This window comes from Lichenostomus cassidix, chromosome 6, assembly GCF_008360975.1.
Source record: "Lichenostomus cassidix isolate B80296 chromosome 6, HeHo_3.0, whole genome shotgun sequence".
NCBI lineage: Eukaryota > Metazoa > Chordata > Aves > Passeriformes > Meliphagidae > Lichenostomus > Lichenostomus cassidix.
The window spans coordinates 12,184,175-12,204,846 of record NC_139487.1 but is presented as its reverse complement, the minus strand read 5'-3'; the positions used below and the strand labels follow the sequence as shown (position 1 = coordinate 12,204,846).

Here is a 20,672-nt window from a genome sequence, read left to right as displayed (position 1 = left end):
CCCACAGCTGGTTCTTTGGCCCAGGAGCCCCTCACACCTCTTGCCTTCCCAGTTTTTGAGGCATATGCAAGCACAGGGCCTCTCACCCCTTTAGGACATCCCAGCAAGGACGGCAGAGCCAGACCAGCTGGAGACATCATGTAGTGCTGGGAACCCTCATCACCAGCCACTTGGTTAATTTAATTAATGAATTAAACGATCCACTTTTGCCTTTCCTCTGGTGGCCAGGCGGTATCCCCTTTGCAACAGCGCATCCCAGCTGATTCCTCTGTTCAGCCCCAAATCTGGAGGGGACCATGGAGCTGTGGGGTGCCCCTCTCCTGCTGGCACCCTTCCCCCCAAGGCCCACCACCAACATGGCCATGCCCAGCCTGGGCAGCCTCACCACTCTGCCTCCACCCCAGCCAAAAGCACCTTCGGGCAGTGAATTTAATTAAGGTTTCTGAAAAGCAGTGTCTGGGAGCCCCTCCTGGATCTGCAGCTCTGAACTTCATTAGGAGCGGTTTGTTGCTAATAATGCCGGCAGCTTCTCTAATTAATAATGGAAGGGCTGTGAGCAGATGCCAAGCCAGGAGAGGGAAGGGATTTGTTTGTTTATTTCTCTCCTCTCTTGGTGTTTTTTTTCTGGAGTATGGAGGGAGGGCTGGGGCTCATTTTCCATCTGAAAAGTGAATGGCGGTGCCTGAGAACGTCAGTGGGGAAGAGGGTGCACCTGTGAGGCTGAAGAGGGAGATGGGATGGGTGGGAGATTGGGCTCCATGGCTGGAACAAGGGAGCATCCCCCATGGCAAGGGGCTCCTACTCCCGTGGTGCTCCCTGCCCACCCAGGACAGAGCCAACATGGCTGGGCTTGGGCACCCAGGAATAGTTCTGACCCCCAACCTCCCTCCCAAAGCATCACTCCCACAGCATGTCCCCATGGCACGTCCCCATCCCACAGCATGTCCCCCAGCCCGTGGCAGGATGGTGCAGACATGGGAAGGAGGTGTTCTCCATGCTTTAGCCACCTGAACCGCAAGGATGTGTCATACAGTACCCAGAAATGTGGGTACACAGGAGATCAGCACACCAGGTCCCTTTGGATTTTTCTTTTTCCCCTCTTTTTCCCTCATTTCTCTCCTGCTTGCTGTCTCTCCCAGCTGATATTTGTGGCACAGCTGGCCACAGCAGATCCTTGGTGCAGAGGAAAAGCTCCTGACACAACTCAGTGCACCGGGCCCAACATGTTAACACCCTGTGCTCCTGGGGGTCCTGCAGCTAAACCATAACTGGAGAGGGTCCTGGAGCATCCAGGCTCGGCTGGATTCTGCTGCCTCCCTCTGGCACAGGACAAGCACCCCCAGCCCCACAGCCGAACTTTGCGGACACCAGAGAGGCAGCAAGCATCCTTGTCCTGTTGCTTGTCACAGCCTCAGGTCAGGCACAGGTAACCAGGATCTGGCAGGAGTGGGAGGAGACTGTAGGGAAGCCCCCTGCATGCCCCAGCTCCCTGTCTAGGCACCCACAGTGTGCCCAAAAGCTCCAGCTTCTCCAAATAGCTTTCAGAGCAATGGTTCCTGCTGTCAGACAGTGTTTGCACTGGGGAAAAAAAAGGCCTTACCTTGCCCTGTCACCTCATCACTCACAAGAACCAAAACAGTGCTTGGACAGGACATGGCAGCTTGACTGGAGTGGCCTCAGTGCAGGCTCTGTCCCTTCTGTCCCCTCCATGCCCCGCTGCTCACCTGCCACAGGGGAACACTGCCTGCAGCCACATTTCAGGCAGCAGCCATTGCCACAGTGGTGCCACAAAAAAGCGTACCTCAGGTTTGGTTTTGTTTTTCCCAGGGGAAGAGTATTTTTAATGCCCTTTCCCATCATTCTCATTTCCTCAGACCTTCCACACTCTGGCCACAAATCATAACCCGCTGGAAGGCAGCAAGCAGGGCTGTCCCATGCTGGAGATGCTCCTGCTGCAGGAGATGGAGTACCTGGTCTGGAAAAGCTGGACAGCCAGGAGCAAAGGAAAAAGCGTGGTTAGATATTAAAAATTCTCCAGGAGCGTCCAAGGCCAAGATGACCTGGGAGACCCAGCTTGCCACCCAGGCTGGGATCATCCCTGTCTGCTTAATGCACAAATCCCTTCTCTGGCTGTTAAAAACACTGGAGCAAGCAGGGGGCTGTGGCACCTCATATGTCCCCCTTTTTTGAATAGGAAAATTATCAGAAGCTTGCTTATCAGAAGGGGAAACATACAGGCAAAAGGGGCTCAGGATTGGAGGGGCAGCTGGGCCATGTGACAGGGAGCATCCCCAGGGGCACAGGGTGGTGTGGCAGCCTGCCCAGCCCCAGCACAGCCAGCCGAACAATACTGTGAGGCGTTGGGAACACGCTCAGCGGTGGGAATCCCAGTCCTTGCCTTAAAAGGAGATTTCAGGGAATGATTTTATTGGAAAATTGTTTTCTGATTATTCAGCTTGTTGAAAGTTCCATTTCATTATTTGCAACATGGTGGGAGGGGGGCTTCAGCTGCACAGGAACAGCGATGGCCAAGGATGTTTCTGTGGGTTTCTAGTTCAGAAAAGCCCATTAAATCATTGTGCTTTACCTCCTGTGTTTGCAGACCAGAGAATTTCCCTCTATTCCCCTCACACTGAGCCCAATAAGTTGTGGTTTTGATTCAAGCGGGCGGCCCAGGACGATGTCCTGTCTCAGCTCGATGACTTCAAGAGAGGAAGAATCTCCCACTTACTTCCCTTGGCTGTTTGTCCTGGTGGCCAAAAAAAAATGCACCCGTGAGAGCAACACCCCACTGCCAACTTATTTCTGGTGCAGCTGCATCCTGCTTGCCTGGATGCCTCTTTTGGATGAAGGGGGATGCCCACAGCACCCCTCATTTGGTGCAGGTGTGCCCTCTGAGCCACACGGATTGATACGGAAAAATAGCGGGATGCCCCCGGCCTGCCGTTAGCGAGCAGCTCAAGAGTTAATAAACTTCAAACAGATGTGACCAACGTGTCAAGACACGAGAAGTACGTGGTATGGATGTTTATAAGTACATCGACAGAAGGCATTCATAAAAGGTTATAAACTGTGGTAATAAGCAACCCATCAACTTGTTTGGACTCTAACACTTGATTAACCATTTATTAAAAGGTGCAGTAATCATTTATAAGCCATAAGTGGGACCGAACATAAAGTATGACTCCTTTTATGTTAATAGATGCCTCAAGAATTTCCTCTCCCTCCGTGCCATGTTTTGGGTGGTTAAAGGCTAACCCTGGCTGCCAGGTGCCACGGCCCCTCCTTAGTGGTGTTCATTAGCTGGATTCACTCCAGGAGCCTCCCACTCTCCTGACACCCACAGAGGGGCTGCGGGTGTCCCCACCACAGGTTCTCAGGGCCCTGAGGTTTTGTTCATGGAGAGCCCTGAGTTTATTCTGGCTAGGCTCTGGGTGACCTCCACCAGCAGCCAACCATCCCTTCAGAATCTGGCAGCAGGGAGGAATGGACAGAGAGGTGTTTGCTGCCAGGAGTGCAGTGGGCAGCACAAGGTGGTGGGCAGCAAGAGAAACCTGGCAGCTCCCCAGGGAGAGGAGGGACCATCAGAGGTGGGAAGACCTCAGGCACTTCCCCCAAGATTTTCTAGCAGAGCCAAGCATGGACCCTGCTGGCCACAGATCCTCACTGGACCCCAAGAAGTATCTGTGGGGGTACAGTGGGAATCAAGCACTGAGCAGAGTGGATCAGGGACTGGGATACTTGAGAGGGGTTAAAACCAACTTCCCAGAGACCCTGGAGCCATGGAGTGCCCAGGGGATGGAGAGAGCACAGAGAGAGCTGGGAACCCACTCCCTGCATTCCCCATAAAGGAGTCAGTTCAAGCCCCAGGCTGCCAACGCACTAGGATGAGACAGATATGCCTCCAACACGAAAGCAGCTTCATCCTTCTGTCAACAGGACCCTCCTTTTTTGTTTGCCATCACACTCCTACCCCCAGACAGCTCGTGTTTTCCTTCCTGGTGTCTTAACAAGACCTAAACCCGTAATTGCTCCCATTACACAACCAGGAGTGACAGTTTATTAGCAATGCTTCCTGACCTAATTTATACCGGTGCCCTCCTGCTTTTCCCTTCACTGTGGGTAAACAGACCTTTAGGCTTTCTGAGAGGAAGTTGAGCTCCAACACCAAAGGGTGCACAGGCCACAGCTCTGGAGCAATCCCCTGCCCTCGCCTGCCTCAGTTTCCCCCTGTTGCACCAAACTGGAGCTCAGTGGCACCACTCAGCTTTGGGGCTTTGGATTTGGGGGGTGCACAGGTCATGGCAGCCTTGGATGCTCTGCCCTTCAAAGGAAAGCACATGAGCTCCCTGGCAGGGTTTTTTTAGCATGTGTATGGCACTGGCAATTTGGCACTGCAGCCAAAATGAATTGCAGGGAACATACAGAAAATGAACAGGAAGGCTGAGAAATTGATGTGAAGATTGCAAAGGTTACACCTTGCTCTGGGCAGGGACCGCAGGGGCCTCCGGATGGCAGGGTTGCTGTACCAAACTGCAGATGAGAATGAAGGCAGTGGGATTGTATCCTGCTCCCACCCTGTCTCCCATGATCAGATTTAGGGCTGGCACCTTCACGTCCCAAGCTTATTGCTGGGCTGGCAGCACAGAGGAGCTCCATCTTTCCCTCAGGGAAATGCCCCGCTATGGTGAAGGATGCTGTGCCAGAGATCAATGCACCAGGGAAAGGGCTGGTGCAGAGGGAGGACCGGGGCCACTGGGAGCCACAGGATCAAGGTAAAGGGCTGCTGCTTTCTGCCCTGGCCTTGGAGACAGCGAGGGGTGTGTGTGTGCCTCCCTGCATCCGGGGAATGGTGACACAACAAAGCAAGAGCCCTGGGGCTGGAGGGCTTGCATGGCCACCTGGGAAGCTGTAAATCCCAGCCTCACCACAACACAGTTCAGGTGAGAATTGCCTCAAAAAGTGACTTTTCTACCTGTGACACAGCCTGGGCTCAGGGCAGTGCCAGCCTGGATGGACTGTGGGAGCAGCCAGAGGGATTCACTGCCGGCATCACCTTCCCTTGCCCCAACCTATGGTGGGAGACCTGCCACACTGGGGTCTGTCGGTGTTTGCTACTATCCTTTCCAGACCCATTTAAGATGAACGAGTTACTTTTAACCCAGGCCAGTACATTTTTCAGAGCGCAGTGGTGAGGCTGCCCCAGAGCTCTGCTGAGGAAACAAAGATGTCGGGCAAATTCCAGGGATGGTGGCTCCCCCGGATGCTCTCACCAGCCATTCCCTGTTAAAGGCTGCCCACTGGCAGCCTGGCTCTGACAGCACCTCTCCAACTGGCAGCAGAAGGTAAAATGAGACCAAGCTGCATTTTTCCCCTTGTCCACCCGGCAAACTTTTACAGCTTTTCTGCCAGGTCTTGTCCCCTGAGTCTCCGGGGAAAGAACCGCCCCAGGAGGGGGAAGAGCGGAGGAGCCTGTCTGGCCGCCAGTCTCCATCATGCTCAGAAAAAAAGAATAAAAGAAAATTGTGCTGGATTTTTTGTTTGGTTGTTTTGGGGTTTTTTTAATATATATGGAGGTTTTGTGGCTTTGACGCAGTTTCCTGAAAATCCTGCCTCATCCTGCCAGGGACTGAGCGAATGCACATCCCAGCCCTCGGCGGTGGGGGAGAGAAGGAGGACAAGCCAGCGAGGGAGAGAAGAAAGCCTTTGCCAAACTGGCCTGACCAGAATGTGACACAAGAGCAGGAAATGAGTCACGCCGGCAGGGCAGCTGCTCCCAGGCATTTGCATAGAAAGAAACCCCACCAAGCAGGGAACTACACGGGCCCTCATCCGGCTCCCTGCGCTCCAGCCCCGCAGCTGCCGGACCCGCTGCCACCCTCTCGGGCACCCACCGGCACCCCCAGCCCAGCCAAGGTGGTGGAGCATCACCCCTGCTCCACAGCTGGCTGGCTGTGCACCCCTGGATTTGGCCATTCAGCCTCAGATTGGGCTGTTCCACCCTGGATTTGCCTGAACCAAAGCAGAGCTCCCCTCCATCACCCTGCCATGGTCCCCCTTGGCCAGCCCTCAGTATCCACTTTGGCCCATGCTTTAAGCTCCAGGAGGATGGGAGAAAGCCCAGCATTTTTGCCCCAAGAGGAGCACCAGTTGCGGACCCATTGCACAAGGGTAAAGCTCTCCCACAGGGCCAACAAGGGCATCCCCATCCCTGCACCCAGCATGCCATTCCAGCTCTGTTCCCAGCTGTCAGTGTCAGATGTGGGTGTCACTGGATCCCATCGCCTGGAGGGCTGGGAACCTGCTTTGTGTGCTGTGGGGACCAGGCTGCACATCCTGCTTCTGGTCCCTTTTTATTAATGTCAGAGGACAGGAGGTTTCCCCTGCAGATGCACAACACACTCACATGTTCATCTTCTACTAACAGGTACCAGGCTGGGAGGATGCCACAGCAGGCAGGTGACAATGTGGGAGGGACAACTGTGACTCCATGGGATGGCTGGGCACAAGTGGTGCATATTGGTGGTGTGCCCTGGGCTGGGTCAGCCAGTGACCATGCTGACCTCTGTGTTGTGCCTCTTCCATGGGGTTGTTTCCCTACTCCTCCACCCCAGCCAGGAACATGGCATGGCCATAAGCAGACAGATTCAGTGTTGGAAGCCAGGCTGTTGTCATCCTGCAAATTCCTTACATCCTTAAACCCAGTTTTAAAACTTAAACTTCAGTGAAAGTCTTCAGCGTGTTAATCACATGGAGTAGGGTGGAGGGAGCTTTCTCCATCACACTAAGCCACCTCACCAGGCTGACATGAAAGGGGACAGGAGAATAGTGATGGCTTTTCCCTGACTGGTTAATTGAGTTATAAATGACCCAAGAAATACAGCACTTTGTATCACTTCTGGAGGGTTCAAGACTTCTGGGAAGATACGGGGCTGGGTGCCAGAGCCTTCAGGAGTGTTGCTGAGAGAGGGTGGTGGCAGACAGGGATGGTGTCACTTTAACAACCAACTGCTCTGTAAATCTCTGCAAACACCCTCTCTCTACCATCAACTCAGAAGGGCCCAAAGCCCTAGACACCAAAATGAGTTTGGTACCTCAGCTCTGTGGAGCAGCCAAGTTCATCCCCACTCCCAGGAACATTGTCTGTACCAGGCAATGCCACCTCAGTGCCAGATGTTAGTGACAAGTGCCTGAGCATCCTGGCTCTGCAGGGTGTACATGTAGTCCAGTCAGTGCTCATTAAAGGCTCAGCAGAGATCCTGATACTTTACTGGGGAGGCTGGGGGAAGGCAGTGGTCTTTCCAGGGCAGGGCTAAGGGCTGCTGAAGGGAGACCACTGGCAAAGGGGAATGATGGCCTGGCAGTGGCTGGGGAAAATGAGGCTTGGGGGGGTTGAAGGATGCACACCAGGACTCAGCTACAAACCACCTCTGCAGCCCCTTAGTGTGGGCTGGGACACCCACACCAAGATCCTGGTGGAGGGGAGACTAAAGCATGGGCAGGCTTTCTGCAGCTTGTTCCTGCTGGTGTTCATCAGCCACCCAGCATTGTCAGGAAGAGGTTTGGGAGCTGTATAGGCAGAGGGGGCCCTGCCTACAGCCTTTCTCCAGGCAGGACCTGCTGGTTGTGGAAGGGCTGCAATGCCCAGCCTGGCTTTGGGGCTTCCCTTGCCAAGGGAGTTTCTCTGGCATGGGCAGGGAGATGGCATCATCCAGATGTGGGTATGATGACAGCTGGGCCAGTGCCAGTCCCAGGACAGAGGGATTCCCAGCAAAGAGTAAGGTGCATCTTTCAGCTTGGCTCAGCCCCATCCCATCCACTTTTCACTTTTCAGCGCTGGTAAATACCAATGAGCTTCCCCAGCACAGCCACAGTGGGAGTACAGGGGGCCAGAGAAGCCCCTGCAGAGGAGCCTTGTGCCGGCTGGGGTGGGGACAGTGGCTGTCACTGGAGGCTGTCTGGTACTGTGTGTGTTTATAAAGAAGTGAGAGTCATGAATAGTTTTGCGCTGACTTTTCAAGGAGAGGTTTGCCTCCACATGGGCTCCGCCAGTCAACTGCGGTTCTGACACAGCTCATGCTGCCCTGCCCAGATCCCACCAGTCCTGGCTGCCGGATGGCTTGTAAAACCCTGGAGGGTTTTACAGCCCATGGGCTTCGAGGCCTGGCAGAGGAATTACATGGCAAACCTCTCCCTTTTCAGGAATTGGCACTCGAGCCCCAGGAGCTCTGGAATAGGTATGCAGGAATGGAGGGGGGTGGCCGAGGGGTGATACAGGGTGAGCCCCAGTCCTGGAGCAGAAACCATCACTGTCTCCTTATCAGAGTGTCTCTTCGCAGGACCTGTCTATGCACAGAGGCTTCCTGTAAAACACAGTGTGGAAAGACCTGGATAATCCTCATACCGGGAGTGGTGTGGAATGCTTGTCCCTCTAGCAGGCTGCCTCGGGTGGTCTGAGGCACTGGGGATATAGGGTGCTATTGTCGACGCTACTGGGTGGTGTCTCCAGACGTTTTGGTCGGCAGCTTTGAGGCCACAGATGGGGAATTCCTGCTAAATCCCTCCCAGAAGCAAACTGCCATCAGAGAGCGTCACCGAGGGGTCAGGTTTGGGCCAGATCCCGAAGCCCTGACTGAGCCTTTGCCCTCTTGTCACTCCACCATAAACCTGACTGTGGACCCTGACCATTTTTTGGTGTAAATACTTTGTTTTGAGCCATTTGTGACACTCTTGCCAGTGGGAAATGGATTTATACCAGCAATGTGTTTTATTCCCAGCGGCCTGGCACATATGGCAGGGGTTAGATATACAGTGTCCCACAAAACAGCTGCAGAAACATTTGGTGGGAGAGCTGTTAACAGAGACACCTCTGTGCCCTGAGCTCCGGCGGAAGGTGCTGGGGCTGCCGGTTTGGGAAGGACCCCGGGGGACAAACGGCTGTTGCTCTGCACAGGGAGGAAACGCACCTGAAATGCACTTATTAATCCTGAGGGCACTTATCATAGAATATTCTGAGTTGGAAGGGACCCACAAGGATCATCGGGTCCAACTCTTGGCCCGCACAGGACATCCTCAAGAATTATGCATCCTCAGTGTGTCTGAGAGTGTTGTCCAAACACTTCTTGAACTTAGGCAAGCCTAGTGGTGTGACCACTGCTTTGAGGAGCCTGTTCCAGAGACCAACCAAAACCTTTCTCTAATATCCAACCTCAACCTCCTCTGACACAGCTTCAGACCATTTCCTCGGGTCCTGCCACTGGCTGCCAGAGAGAAAAGATCAGTGCCTGCCCATCCAGTTCCCCTCGCGAGGAAGTTGTACACAGCGATGAGGATGGTACCCAGCGCCAGCTGTGACCCAGATGTGCGCTGGTTCCAGGGCAATCAGCCTTTTTAGGGACCGGCACCATGAGCAGCGCTGGCCGCGTAGGGATGCCGGTGGCCAGGCAGCGTGGCCCCACGGCCGATGCAGTGACCAGACGAGAAGCCCCGAGCCCGGGCTCCTCGGAGACAGCGGCGGAGGTCGCTGCCGGGCCCCACCGCGGCCGTGTCCCCTTTACGGCGGGGCGGGGCGGGGCGGGGGCGGTGCCGGTGACGCGCGGGGCGGTCCCGCGGGCGGGGCGGGGCGCTCCCGCCGCAGCGCAGCGGCAGCTCCGAGGCGGCGGCGGCAGCGCCCGGCGAGACCCAGCGGCACCGGCACCGGCGCCTCCGCTCCGCCCCCCACCCCGGCCGGCTCCCGAGCGGGGCGGGGCGCGCCCGTCCGCACCCCTTTCCCCGGTTGATCGATCCCCCGCGGCCGCCGCCCCCATGGCCGCCCCGCCCGCCCCCCGCCGCCGCCCCGGCCCCCCGCGCCGGGGCTGAGCCCGAGGCGCCGCCCCCCCTTCCCCTCCCCGCTGCGGGGATCCGCGCCCCCACCCGCCTCGCTCCTCGTTCCCCCCCTCCCGGCCGCGGCCGCCTCCCCGGGGGCGGCGGGAGGAAGCCGGGGCGTGGGGCTCCGGCGCCCAGGGCGACCCCAAGATGGCTGGAGGCGGCGGGGGCGGGCGCGGGGGGCTGTGCTGAGCGGCCCCGCCGGGACGGGACGGGACGGCTCGGCTCGGGCTCGCCTGGCCCCGCAGCCCCTCCGCAGAGCCTTGCCGGGCAGGCGGAGGAGGCGGCTCCCGGGAGCGGGGTTGTTCTGGTGACTTTATTTATAATTTCTTTTTTTAAAAAATATCCTTTTTCCTTTTTTCCTTTTTTTTTTTTTAATTTAATTTTATTTTATTTTTAACGCGCTCCCGGTCTCCGTTCTCAGCCGGGCAGCTCAAGATGGCTGAGAGCTGACTCGGCTCTCCCGGAACCGCTCGCTCCGGCCGGCTCCTCCCGGCTGCCCGCCGCCGCCTCGCCCCTTCCCGGCGGGGCCGCGCCGGGGAACGCAGCGCTCCGCCGCCGGCTCGGGCACCGTCCCTGCGCCCCAAAGCATTGTTACCGTCGGGGGCTTGCGACCCTCCGGCCGGCCATAAGAGCGGGCTAGGACGGACACCCCCCGGGCGCCTTTTTCCCCCCAGCCCTGGTGGGAAGCGGGAGCAGGTTGATTTGGGGTCCGCGGGGCTCAGAACCCCCCGTGGCAAAGCCCGTCCCCTCTCCCATCCCTCTCCGGGAGCGTTGGAGGAGCTGGGCGGGCTGTGCTGGGCTGGGGTTTGCTCTGAATGACCGAGCTCTCCCATTCAAGACCTCGCAATCTCGAAGCAGGCGAGAGGGCTTTTTTTTCTTCTCTTTTTTTTTTTTTTCTCCCCGTCTTGTCTTTTTTTTCCTCTTCCTTTTTTTTTTCCTGCTGCTCCTCCGATTTAGAAGCAAATCTCGGGGGCCGCAGAGAGAATTCGTTTTTCCGCCATCGTCATCGTCGCTATTATTATTATTTTTTTAATCTTCCTCCTTTTCCCGTTTTGGATCTTAACCCTTTGATCTGTTTCCTTTAAAAGACTCTGATTCCCAACTCCCATCAGGGGGAGAGGGAGGAGAAATACAGGGAAGGAAAAAAAAGCCCGAGTGAGTCGGTGCCCTCAGCTGTTGGCCAGGTTTGGTGGGGGACAAAAGTCCCTTTAAAATATTGAATGTCAGTTGCAAACCTAAGAAAAGAAAAATCTGATCCGGAGCGCTAAATTTAGGAGCTTTATATGGAACTTGGACTCTGCTGCTGGATTTTGTATGGATTTTTTTCAACCTTTGGTAAGTTTCAGTTCACCTTCTGGGGTAAAAAGGAGCAAATAGCTTTTATTAGGACTTTAGGCTGGAAGTCCAGCAGGATCATGTTGGGGTTTTTTTTAACCGTTTGTGTTGTTTTTTTTAACAAAGCGACGGGGACGTTGCGTTTTCTGCCGGATATTCCTAGAGTGCTGCTCTGTGGTTTATTTTATCCCCAATTTTAAAATCTGCTGCGGTTTATTATTTATGGCGCGTGCTGCAGGGAGGGGGGAGCCTGTCTGTTCACCCTCAGCCTTCCCCTTCCAGGGACGACAGACCCCGGCGTCCAGCCCTAGACCGCACTGAGTGACCGAAGCGGCTGGAGGGAAGCGTCGCCAGAGCCGCCGGCAGAGATGGCCGAGAATTGGAAGAACTGCTTTGAAGAGGAGCTCATCTGCCCCATTTGCCTGCACGTCTTTGTGGAGCCGGTCCAGCTGCCCTGCAAGCACAACTTCTGCCGGGGCTGCATCGGGGAGGCGTGGGCCAAGGAGTCTGGCTTGGTGCGGTGTCCGGAGTGTAACCAGGCCTACAACCAGAAGCCCAACCTGGAGAAGAACCTAAAGCTCACCAACATCGTGGAGAAGTTCAACTCCCTCAACCTGGAGAAGCCCCCCTCGGTCCTGCACTGCGTCTTCTGCCGCCGGGGCCCGCCGCTGCCCGCCCAGAAGATCTGTTTGAGGTGCGAGGCTCCGTGCTGCCAGTCCCACGTCCAGACCCACCTGCAGCAGCCCTCCACGGCCCGGGGGCATCTCCTGGTGGAGGCAGAGGACGTGCGGGCCTGGAGCTGCCCCCAGCACAATGCCTACCGCCTGTACCACTGCGAGGCCGAGCAGGTGGCCGTCTGCCAGTTCTGCTGCTACTACAGCGGGGCCCACCAGGGACACTCGGTCTGCGACGTGGAGATCCGCCGCAATGAGATCCGGGTGAGTCCGACCGTCCTGGACGCCCGGGTTTGCCCGGCCCGGGGACCACCCGGCCACCCTCTCCCCTGCTGTGTCTGTTCCCCTGTGTTTGTGTAGGACCTACATAAAGTCCATCCTGGCGCTGCTCCTCCTCCTACCCTGGGTCCCCCCATGGCAGACATGTTGGGTGGCCCCCCAGCCAAGCAGTGATGGTGCCAGGGGTGCTCCCCAGGGAAGGGGTCTGTGCTGGGAGGCCTTCTGTTGAGCTGTGGGATCTATGGTCTCTTGGGTCTGTGCTCTGCAGGGAAAGGTTGAGGTCTTGGGCCGGGGGCATTTGGAGGGGCAGTCTCCCAGGCTTGTGCTGGGCTACGCAGATGTTCGGAGGAAGGCAGAAGAGCTGCCTGCATCCGGGGTCGAGTCGCCCCAAAATTGGGCTTCCTGGGAGGACAAAGCGGCTGCAGGAGCGGACTCTGTCCATTGTAAGGCCTGTGAATGTCAAACTGCCTGCTCTTCCCACTGCCTCCCACTGGGGCCGGTGGCCGCCATCCTCTTCCCCCCGGCAATGGAAGAGCTTCGTGTCAGAGACCCATGACGTCTCACTGGTGGGGATTCAGGCTTGGGGTTTGGCCAAATAATGTGGTTTTTATTAGGGGACACAGGGCTGCCCTCCTCCCTAGAGCAGCATGGGCTGTAGTGCTGGATTCGAGGGAAAGCGGGTCTGTATTTTGCTCTTGGCCAGGCCATCTGGCAGGAGCTTTCACCCCTGGCTCCCCACCCTTCAGTTCCTGGCGGGCATTTACCAGCCCTGCGGGCAGCCCTGCCATGACCCCTCTACCACCTCCCCCCTTTTCAGGGCTGCCCCTCTGCTCCCCCTCCGACCCTTCGAAAGAGGCTCGGCGCTTGTCTGCCGAATAAATATTTAACAATGAATTGAATGGTGATTACTGTAAAATGGGGATGATTTCCTGTGTATTTTAATGTTGCCAAAATGAGTCACCATTTAGCAATAAAAAAAAAAAAAAGAAAGAAAAAGAAGTCATAAATAAAAATTGCAGTATAATTACTTTCCAATTGGATGGCCAGGCCTGGGAGTGGGGTGGGGGTGGGGGGGCAGCTCTGTGTAGAGAGGAGCCAGCCTGAGCTCACAGGAAGGTTATTTTCCTCTCCAGGTTTTTTGGGGGAAAACCAGGGACCTCCGTGGAGGTGCCAGCAGCTCCGCCACACACGCTGGAAGGGGAAAGACCCAGTCAGTCTTTTGGAGAAGCGCTTTTCTGCTTCTATTTATAGGGAGTCATTTTGGTTTCCCTCTGCCGGGGTGGGGAGCCACCTCGGGAGGGCTGCGCGGGGCTGGGATGGAGCTCGCGTGTGCATCTCCCAGGAGCCTTAGCCAGGGACCAAAACTATTTTTCCAGGTCCTTTTCCAGGACACTTTGATCTCATTTATTCCCGCTCTTGCTGTGTGTTTTTTTTGTTGTTGCTGCCGTCGTTATGGCTGGATGTTCGCCGCTTCTTGCGGATGCACGCTGCTAATGACCTGGCAGAAAGCTGCCACCGACTAGGCTGGATTTTGGCCCTGGCGTGAAATTTTAGGATACGTGGCCAGACACCAAAAGTGTTAGACTGCTGTATCGTAGAGCCACGGAATTATTTTGTGACCTTGGCCAAGTCCCTCGGTACCTCCATCGCCGCGTTATCTTAATTTCCTTTCTCTGTGATGATAAGCTTGTCTCTTCCCGCTGGGCGCGTGGCTCGGTTGGGTGCTCGGAGTCTGGGTCAATGAAGGACAGCACCAAGCTGGGGGACGGTGTGCCCAAAGGATCCCCCCTATAGTTGAAGCAGTTCTTCCATGAAGTGGCTGGGGTAGGGATGAGCCCCTGGGAAAAGCACCCAGCAGGTTGCCAACCCTTGCTCCATGGCCGTGGCCAGGTCTCCAGCTGAAAGCTGCCCCTCGCCAGCCAGCGAGGAAGGTGGCCTCGTCGGCTCCCGAATTAGGGTGCATGAGCTCAGCTGGTGACGGATTCCCACCTGCGGGAGCCGGGCCCGGGATTCCTGGCTGCTTGCTCACCCTGCAGCGGTGGTGAGCCACACTTGGAGCATCCCGGGAAAGATGGACTGGGACTGGGGGGCAGATGAGTAACGCTGGGCTTGGGAGGTCCGGGGGAGGCCCCGTTGTGAGAGGTTTGTTCCATGTGTGGCTTACACTCGGAAAGCCGTTAATTGAGAAATGAGTCAAAGTTGGGAGGTTCGGAGCCCTGACCTTGGTGCGGGGGACTCGCGACTGTGGGGGTTGCAACATTTGCCTGCTGTGGAGGGGGTGGCCCCCATGGCTCGGAGGAGGGACTGGAGCCTGCAAACCTGCACCCCATAAACTCCACTCTTACAGCATTTATTCCTCTGAGTATGCTGCCAGTTACAGACTGGTTCGAAGGGGAAAAGGGGCTGAAAACTCCTTGGGGACAGCACCAGCACTTTGTCAGCTGAGCTGGCAGCTGGGGCAGGAGTACTCTGGCTGCGTGAAGGAGGCTGCAGGCGGGTGTGTGCCAGAGGAAAGGGGGTGTCTGTGCAGGGTTTGCCTGAAGCAGAGCACATGCCTGGTGGGTTTGGGGGAAGGACCCCTCTCAGTGTTAGGTGCTGCATGAACCCGCAGAGCCCTGGCTCGGAATTAGTTGAACTCCACAGTGCAACCGTAATACAAACAGTAAATAAAATATGTGGTTAATCTTTCTTTCGTGGGCGTATAAAGCGCTTACCTCCCCTTCCCCCCGTGAGATGTTTTCTCCTTTGTTTCCTGTTTTTGTAGCGCTTAAAGAGGAGAGGGGGGAAGAAAAGCCAACAACGCACCCTCTTTTATTTTTTTCTTTCTTCTTTTTTTTTCTTTTTTTTTTTTTTTACTTCTTGTCATTTTGTTTGTGTCAAGGTCTCAAAATGAAACATTATTTCTTCCATCTTTGCCTTTGCTGCCCTAGCCACGTGCCTCCTGCCTGCATGGGGGAACCTGCTTCTAAGGCTGAAAAAGAAAGTTGTTCCAGTGCAAGGTTGATATGTTGCTTTTTATATTTTTCTCCATCCAAAAAGGGGAAAAATACATTGCTGGGATTGGAGCATGGCTCAGAAGTCAGCAGTAAGAGAAAGCGACTCACTTGCAGGATATTACCATGTTTGCCCTGTGTTTGTCTGGGACGTGGTTGATTGAGGTCAGGTGCATCTGAGTTTGTTCAGAGGTTTCCCAGCTGCCTGTCCTCTGCTGGAGGTGCCACCAGTGGAAAGGAGCTTGGGTAGAGAGGCTCTGCTCCTGCTTCTGTTTTGGGGGAAGGAGATAGATTTCCCCCTGACCTAACTTCCTAGAAATCCCTTCACATTCTGAAGATCTCTGGTTGCTTTGAGCACTGAGAGGGAGAAAATGCATTGTGGTGCTGAGACCTGGAGGAAAACATTGGGAATCCTCCTGCAGGTGTGGAGGAACAGCATCCAGCACTGTCCATTGAGCAGTGCATGTTCAGCAAATCCAGAGACTGGGCTGCTGAGTCCTTCTGCAACTCAGTGAGTCTGGGCTTTCTTTCTTGGCAGCACCCCACATACGGCCAACTCATATGCTTTCTAAATTATGAGAAAGAGGAAAGGTGAGCACTTGGTAGGGGCACAGGAAGAGATGGATCTCAAGTCTGTACCAGAAATTCTGGTTCTTTGCCAGCTTTGGCCAGCACCAAGTCCCACATTGCATCCCAATGCTGCCCTCTGTGCCAGGGATATTTTGCTGGGACCAAGGGAGCCTCAGCAGTGGGGAAGCTTGGGATCAGCTTCACTGCCAGGCTTCTGGCGTGAACTGCTCTAGGTTGTTTTACTCTGAAACAGGTTTGGTAACTTGTGATGGACTGGATTTTTACAGGCTTACTTATTTTCCAGATGACTTGTTTATGAGGAGCACGGCACGCAGCTCACTGCAGGCATTGTGAGTGCAAGTGCCCAAGTGCTTGAGTGCTAATTTAGCTCTTGTGGCTGTAGGTGGTGTGGCTGGTGCCTGGCAGGCATTTGCTGTGGCACTCTTTGAGCATACCTGGTCCCCAGACAACTTTTGCAGCAGGTCCTACGAAGCAGGACCTGTGCAGCTTCTCCCTGCGTCCTCCATCTGAACTTCCACCAGCACCCCAGAGCTGAACTGCCAGCCCAACCCAGGGGTTAGGTCAGCCTAACCCCGGTCTCTCCCTCCCTGGCTTTGCTTATGCCCTAGCTGCTGCCTGGGGGCCTCAGGAATATGCCATTATGCTCCTAAATGTGACTGATCATTGTGCCCTAGGATGCTGTCAATTGGTCAAGCTGCCATGATGAGCACTGACTTCTTGGGCCTTGGGCAGTGGCAGAAATCCCAGCACCCACCTAGCCTAGCTTCCTGTCTCCGTGCCACTCACCACATCGATCTGTCAGGCTTTGCTGCGCTGTATTGTCAGGGGCAGGAGATTTTAGTTCAACCCATAGCTGTCTGTGCTGCCCTAGAGAGGTCTGGGGGGGCTGAGCCACCCTGCTGCAAACCCCTCTGGGTTTGCTGGCCAAGCAGCAGTGGGTTTCTTGGCAGTCTGAGATCTTTGGCTGAACTGGAGCAGTCTCCTGCCTCCGCAGGGTTTGGATTAAGGGCTTTTCCCCGCTGCTTTCCTGCTAAGCTTGAGCATTTTCCTTGCCCTTAGCCCGTCAGGTTGCCAGCGGTTGGTTGCTCCAGACCTGCAGCTGCAAGTCTTCTGTGTAGAGTCAATCCGAGAAGTGACAGCAGAGATGGAGGATGCTGGGAGGCAGCCTGGTGGGTTGGGTGGGAGGGAGGAGGCTTGTGTGGAGGGGACAGCCTTGGTAGGAGTAGGAGAGGGGCTGCAGTGGAGAATGCTCTCTTCCCATAGGGGACAATGCAGTGTGGATAGGAGCTATTGGAGAGTGAGGTGGAAAGAGGAGAGGCCAGGAAAGGTTCATCTGAGGACCTTCAGCTGCTTTGCAAGGAATAGCAACAAAATGTAGCCCAGGCTTACCCCCTGCAGTTCTCTAGGCATGGTTGTCTTTGCAGGTGGGCATGTCTAGGCACAGCCTTGCTCACCCAACTGCCCGGGCCTAGAGCTTTCCATCTTGAAGCCCTCCCTCAGCAGTGACTTTGAATGAGCCCCTGAGACAGAGGTGTCATGGTCTGGTCTCTGAACCAGGAGGTCCAAGCCCAGCTTTGGCTGGTGATGAGGGCATGATGAACTTAGCCCAGACCCTTGTTTAATCTAAATCTATCGTGTGATATTTATGTGAGCATCATGTGTCTGCTGGCACGGAGGTGTCCAGCATGCCATTCTCCTCAAGCCCATGAGCATGATGGAGAGGGAGAAGTAGGAGAGACATGAACTGCAGTGGGACACCCTGGACTTCTCTCCACCCCTCAGCCTCGTGCCTCACACGTGGGAGTCTGGGTGAGCCCTTCAAGGAATGTGCAAGTCCCAGAACTGCCCTTCCCTTCTTCTCCCCTCCCCTTGCTCCAACAAAGCACTGTTCTCAAGGTCTCCCACATGGTCATCTGGGCCTGGTCCTGCCAGAGGGGCATCCACAGCCTCTCTGCTGCTTTGGTCTTTGCCTCTGGAGCCAAGGAGTTGCCTCTGTCCCCATCTGAGCAGGGGGAGCAGAAGAGGGGCTGGCGAAGGGGGTGGGAGGAGAAGGCAGATTTCCATGTCTCACAAAGGGCACAAGCGATCAGATTCGTGCAACTGCCCAAGAATAAAGAGGCTCTTACAGTGCTGGCTGCCCTGACCTCTCTCCTCTCTGCTCCAGAGGACAGCGTGTGACCACACAGGGATTTCTTAGCTGTACTTGGGAGGCGGGCAGCGTGTTTTCTATCCCCAGATCTGTCTGCAGCTTGCCTTGCAGCATATTGGCCTATTTTTTGCTCGTTACCTGTCTGTTTACTGGAAATCTTGGTACATGGTGATAATTTCTTCTTTTCTTCTCTTTAATTTCATGTAATTGTTTTGGGTTTTTTTTTCAATCTGACACTGAAATGGGGCTGAGAGCAGCAGTGCTTCCAGAGCAGGGACAAAAGTAACCAGGAAACACAGGGCAAGAGAGGAGGGATCGACACCGAAACAATGAAATAGCCAAGCAAGGAAAGACTGAATGCTCAATAGCACAAGCCTTTGCAGAAATGCCTGGCTAGTGCAGCATTTTATAATCAGCTTCTGTGCAGGGCTGGCCTGCAACAGTAGTGTGATGGGGGAGGAATGCTTTGAATTAGCTGGATGCCAGAATTAATTCTGTCAGAATTCAAATGTACATGTATGTACGGATTTATAAATAAACACTTGGAGCTGGATTCTGCTTTGCCACACAGGCTTCAGGGCAGAATCTGGTCTGGCATGGCTTTTTTGCTTTAAAAAAAATAAAATGCTATGAATCTGGGCTAGGTTTTGGTGACTTTGTCAACTTCCTGCATTTATCAACAGCCTCTAGGCTGAGAAGATGCTGGTTGGGTTGAAGTAAGGGGGATAGCACAGAGGACTCAGAGCTGCTGAGCTTGCTTGCAGTGGTAGCCAGTTTTCTGCAATGAACCTCTGTTTGCTGGAAGAGAAGGTGAGGCAGAAGCTGGAGGACTGGTGGGGAGATGCGAAATGTGCAGGACCAAGAATGTCTTGCTCTTCCTTTTCCTGCGTGGAAGGACAAGGCAACCACCCCTCCTTTTCCCGGGAGAGCTACATCAAGCATGCTTGGGAACGGGAGGAAGAGCTGTCTGGTCTCAAATATGGAGGGAGGGACGGTTATTTACAGGCATGAGACTCTGGATGCACGCAAAAGTTTTTACATATGTCCCCCAGATGAACTCAGGGAAGAGGTTCCCAGTCCTGGATCCTTTCTGATAGGGACAGCTTCAGCCTGTTCTCACCAGGGCATTGTGGTTGTCCGTCTTCTGTCTTGTGATTTTCTTGTGATGGTAACATGAGCAGAAGTTCCCAGCTCAGCACAGTGCCCTGCACTCTGCAACGGTACCGTCACACTCCAGGCACACTCCAAGTCATCTGTTTCCTGGGATGGTATACCAGAACTATTAAAAAAAAATTAAACATTAATTAACTTAATTCTCTGTTTCTTCTCTTCCCCCTACCTGTCCTTTTTCAGTTTCTTGCTGTGTAGATGCTTTGGTGGGGGGGCTGTCTTTGGAGTGGGCTGGGAAGAGCCGAGCTGTGGATGGCTCCAGATGAGGCAGTTGGCAGGGAGAGGATGCTGAGAGGGAGAGGACGTTCCGGATGGCTGTGTCTCTCTGAAATATGAGTAAACATTGTCAGAGCAGCCAACTGTATGATCTGGGGCTTGGGGAGGGCTGATCTGCCTTTTCTTCTCTCCACCCATCTCTCCCTGTTCAGGATCCCCCATTTGCCCAGCATCACCCAGTTCTCCTCTCCCTGCCTGGGTGACCTGGAAGCTTCATCCTAGAGCTGTAGCTTTGGAGAAAGGGAAGGAAAATCCCCATGTCCTAATGGAGGCAGTGTTTTCCCTTGCCATACGACAGCTTAATCCAAACCCTCATTTGAGCCAGTTATTGTGTGGCTTTAAAACCTCGTCCCCTGGAAACTAGTCGCCCACCCCCTTCCCTCCCAGTCAATCCTGGTCGGTGGAGCCGAGCTCCAGGGTTTGGTGCTGGGCCACACGCAGACACAGATCGATCACACTGGGGGGCGGGTTGGTATTTCTGTGGCAATGGTTTTTATTGCTGGTTGCGGTTGTTGGGTTGTTGGTAAGTCGGGGGGGTTGGCGTGCACTGTAATGGGCTTGTGCGTGTGGCAAGGGGGGAGAGAGGGTAATGTGATTGCATCCTTGTGCTCATTATCCTCTTGCTAGAGGGAGGGGGCTGCATCCCTCTCCCCATCCGAATCGGCGTGGAGCTGCCGCCTCTGCGGTGGGAGCAGGTTTTTCCTGCAGGTGAACTCCTCTGCGCTCAGACAAAGGGCTGGGGGTGCCGGTGCCTCCCTTTGTTCTTTTCCTGTCCTGGTGCACCCGCCTCTGACGGCAAAAAGCCCCTTGAAGCGTGCCTCTCAAATGGATGGAGCGGAATAAATGCGCTGCGAGGTCTCTGTCCCCCTCACAGACCCTTTGGGGACAGTGCGGGGGGGTGCTGCGCTCCCCCTTCCCTCTGGTATTGTGCTAGCCCCTTAGTGATGGGGGTGGCCAGATCCAGGAGGGAATTACTGCATCTCTCCTGCCACAGCTGCACTGTTGTGTCTGGGTGGCTGAGGCCTGCAAGCTCTGTTTTGGTCAGAGGTAGTTTGGTTGTAGGGAGTGGAGACAGAGCCTGTCCCCTTCAAGGGAATGGGAGCATGTTTGGGGGCTGTTTTCCTGCCTCTGCCTGCTGGCATCTTGCACAACAAGGCATCTGGGCTGGGAACTGGAAATAGTGCCTGGTGTGAAGACCACCACTTGCCAAATGCATCACCCAAGGATGCGAGCTCAGCAGGTAAAACCAGCCTGTCCTCCAGCTAAGGAATTTATAGCTTTCTACTTACAACAGGGGAGAAAAAGATCATTTTAATCTCTGCAATAACCTAAAGTCTA

At 55.0% G+C, this 20,672-nt stretch overlaps 1 protein-coding gene across 1 annotated transcript in view; it reads left to right on the top strand.

The window, feature by feature from the left end:
- Positions 1–9,668: 9,668 nt before the first annotated feature.
- Positions 9,669–20,672, top strand: part of TRIM8 (tripartite motif containing 8) — a 30,169-nt gene continuing 19,165 nt past the window's right edge. The window contains exons 1-2 of the mRNA XM_085064951.1: positions 9,669–11,202; positions 11,485–12,140. Of these exons, the coding sequence (XP_084921077.1) occupies positions 11,571–12,140 (570 nt within the window). The 5' untranslated portion in view covers positions 9,669–11,202; positions 11,485–11,570. The remainder of the gene's footprint in view (positions 11,203–11,484; positions 12,141–20,672) is intronic.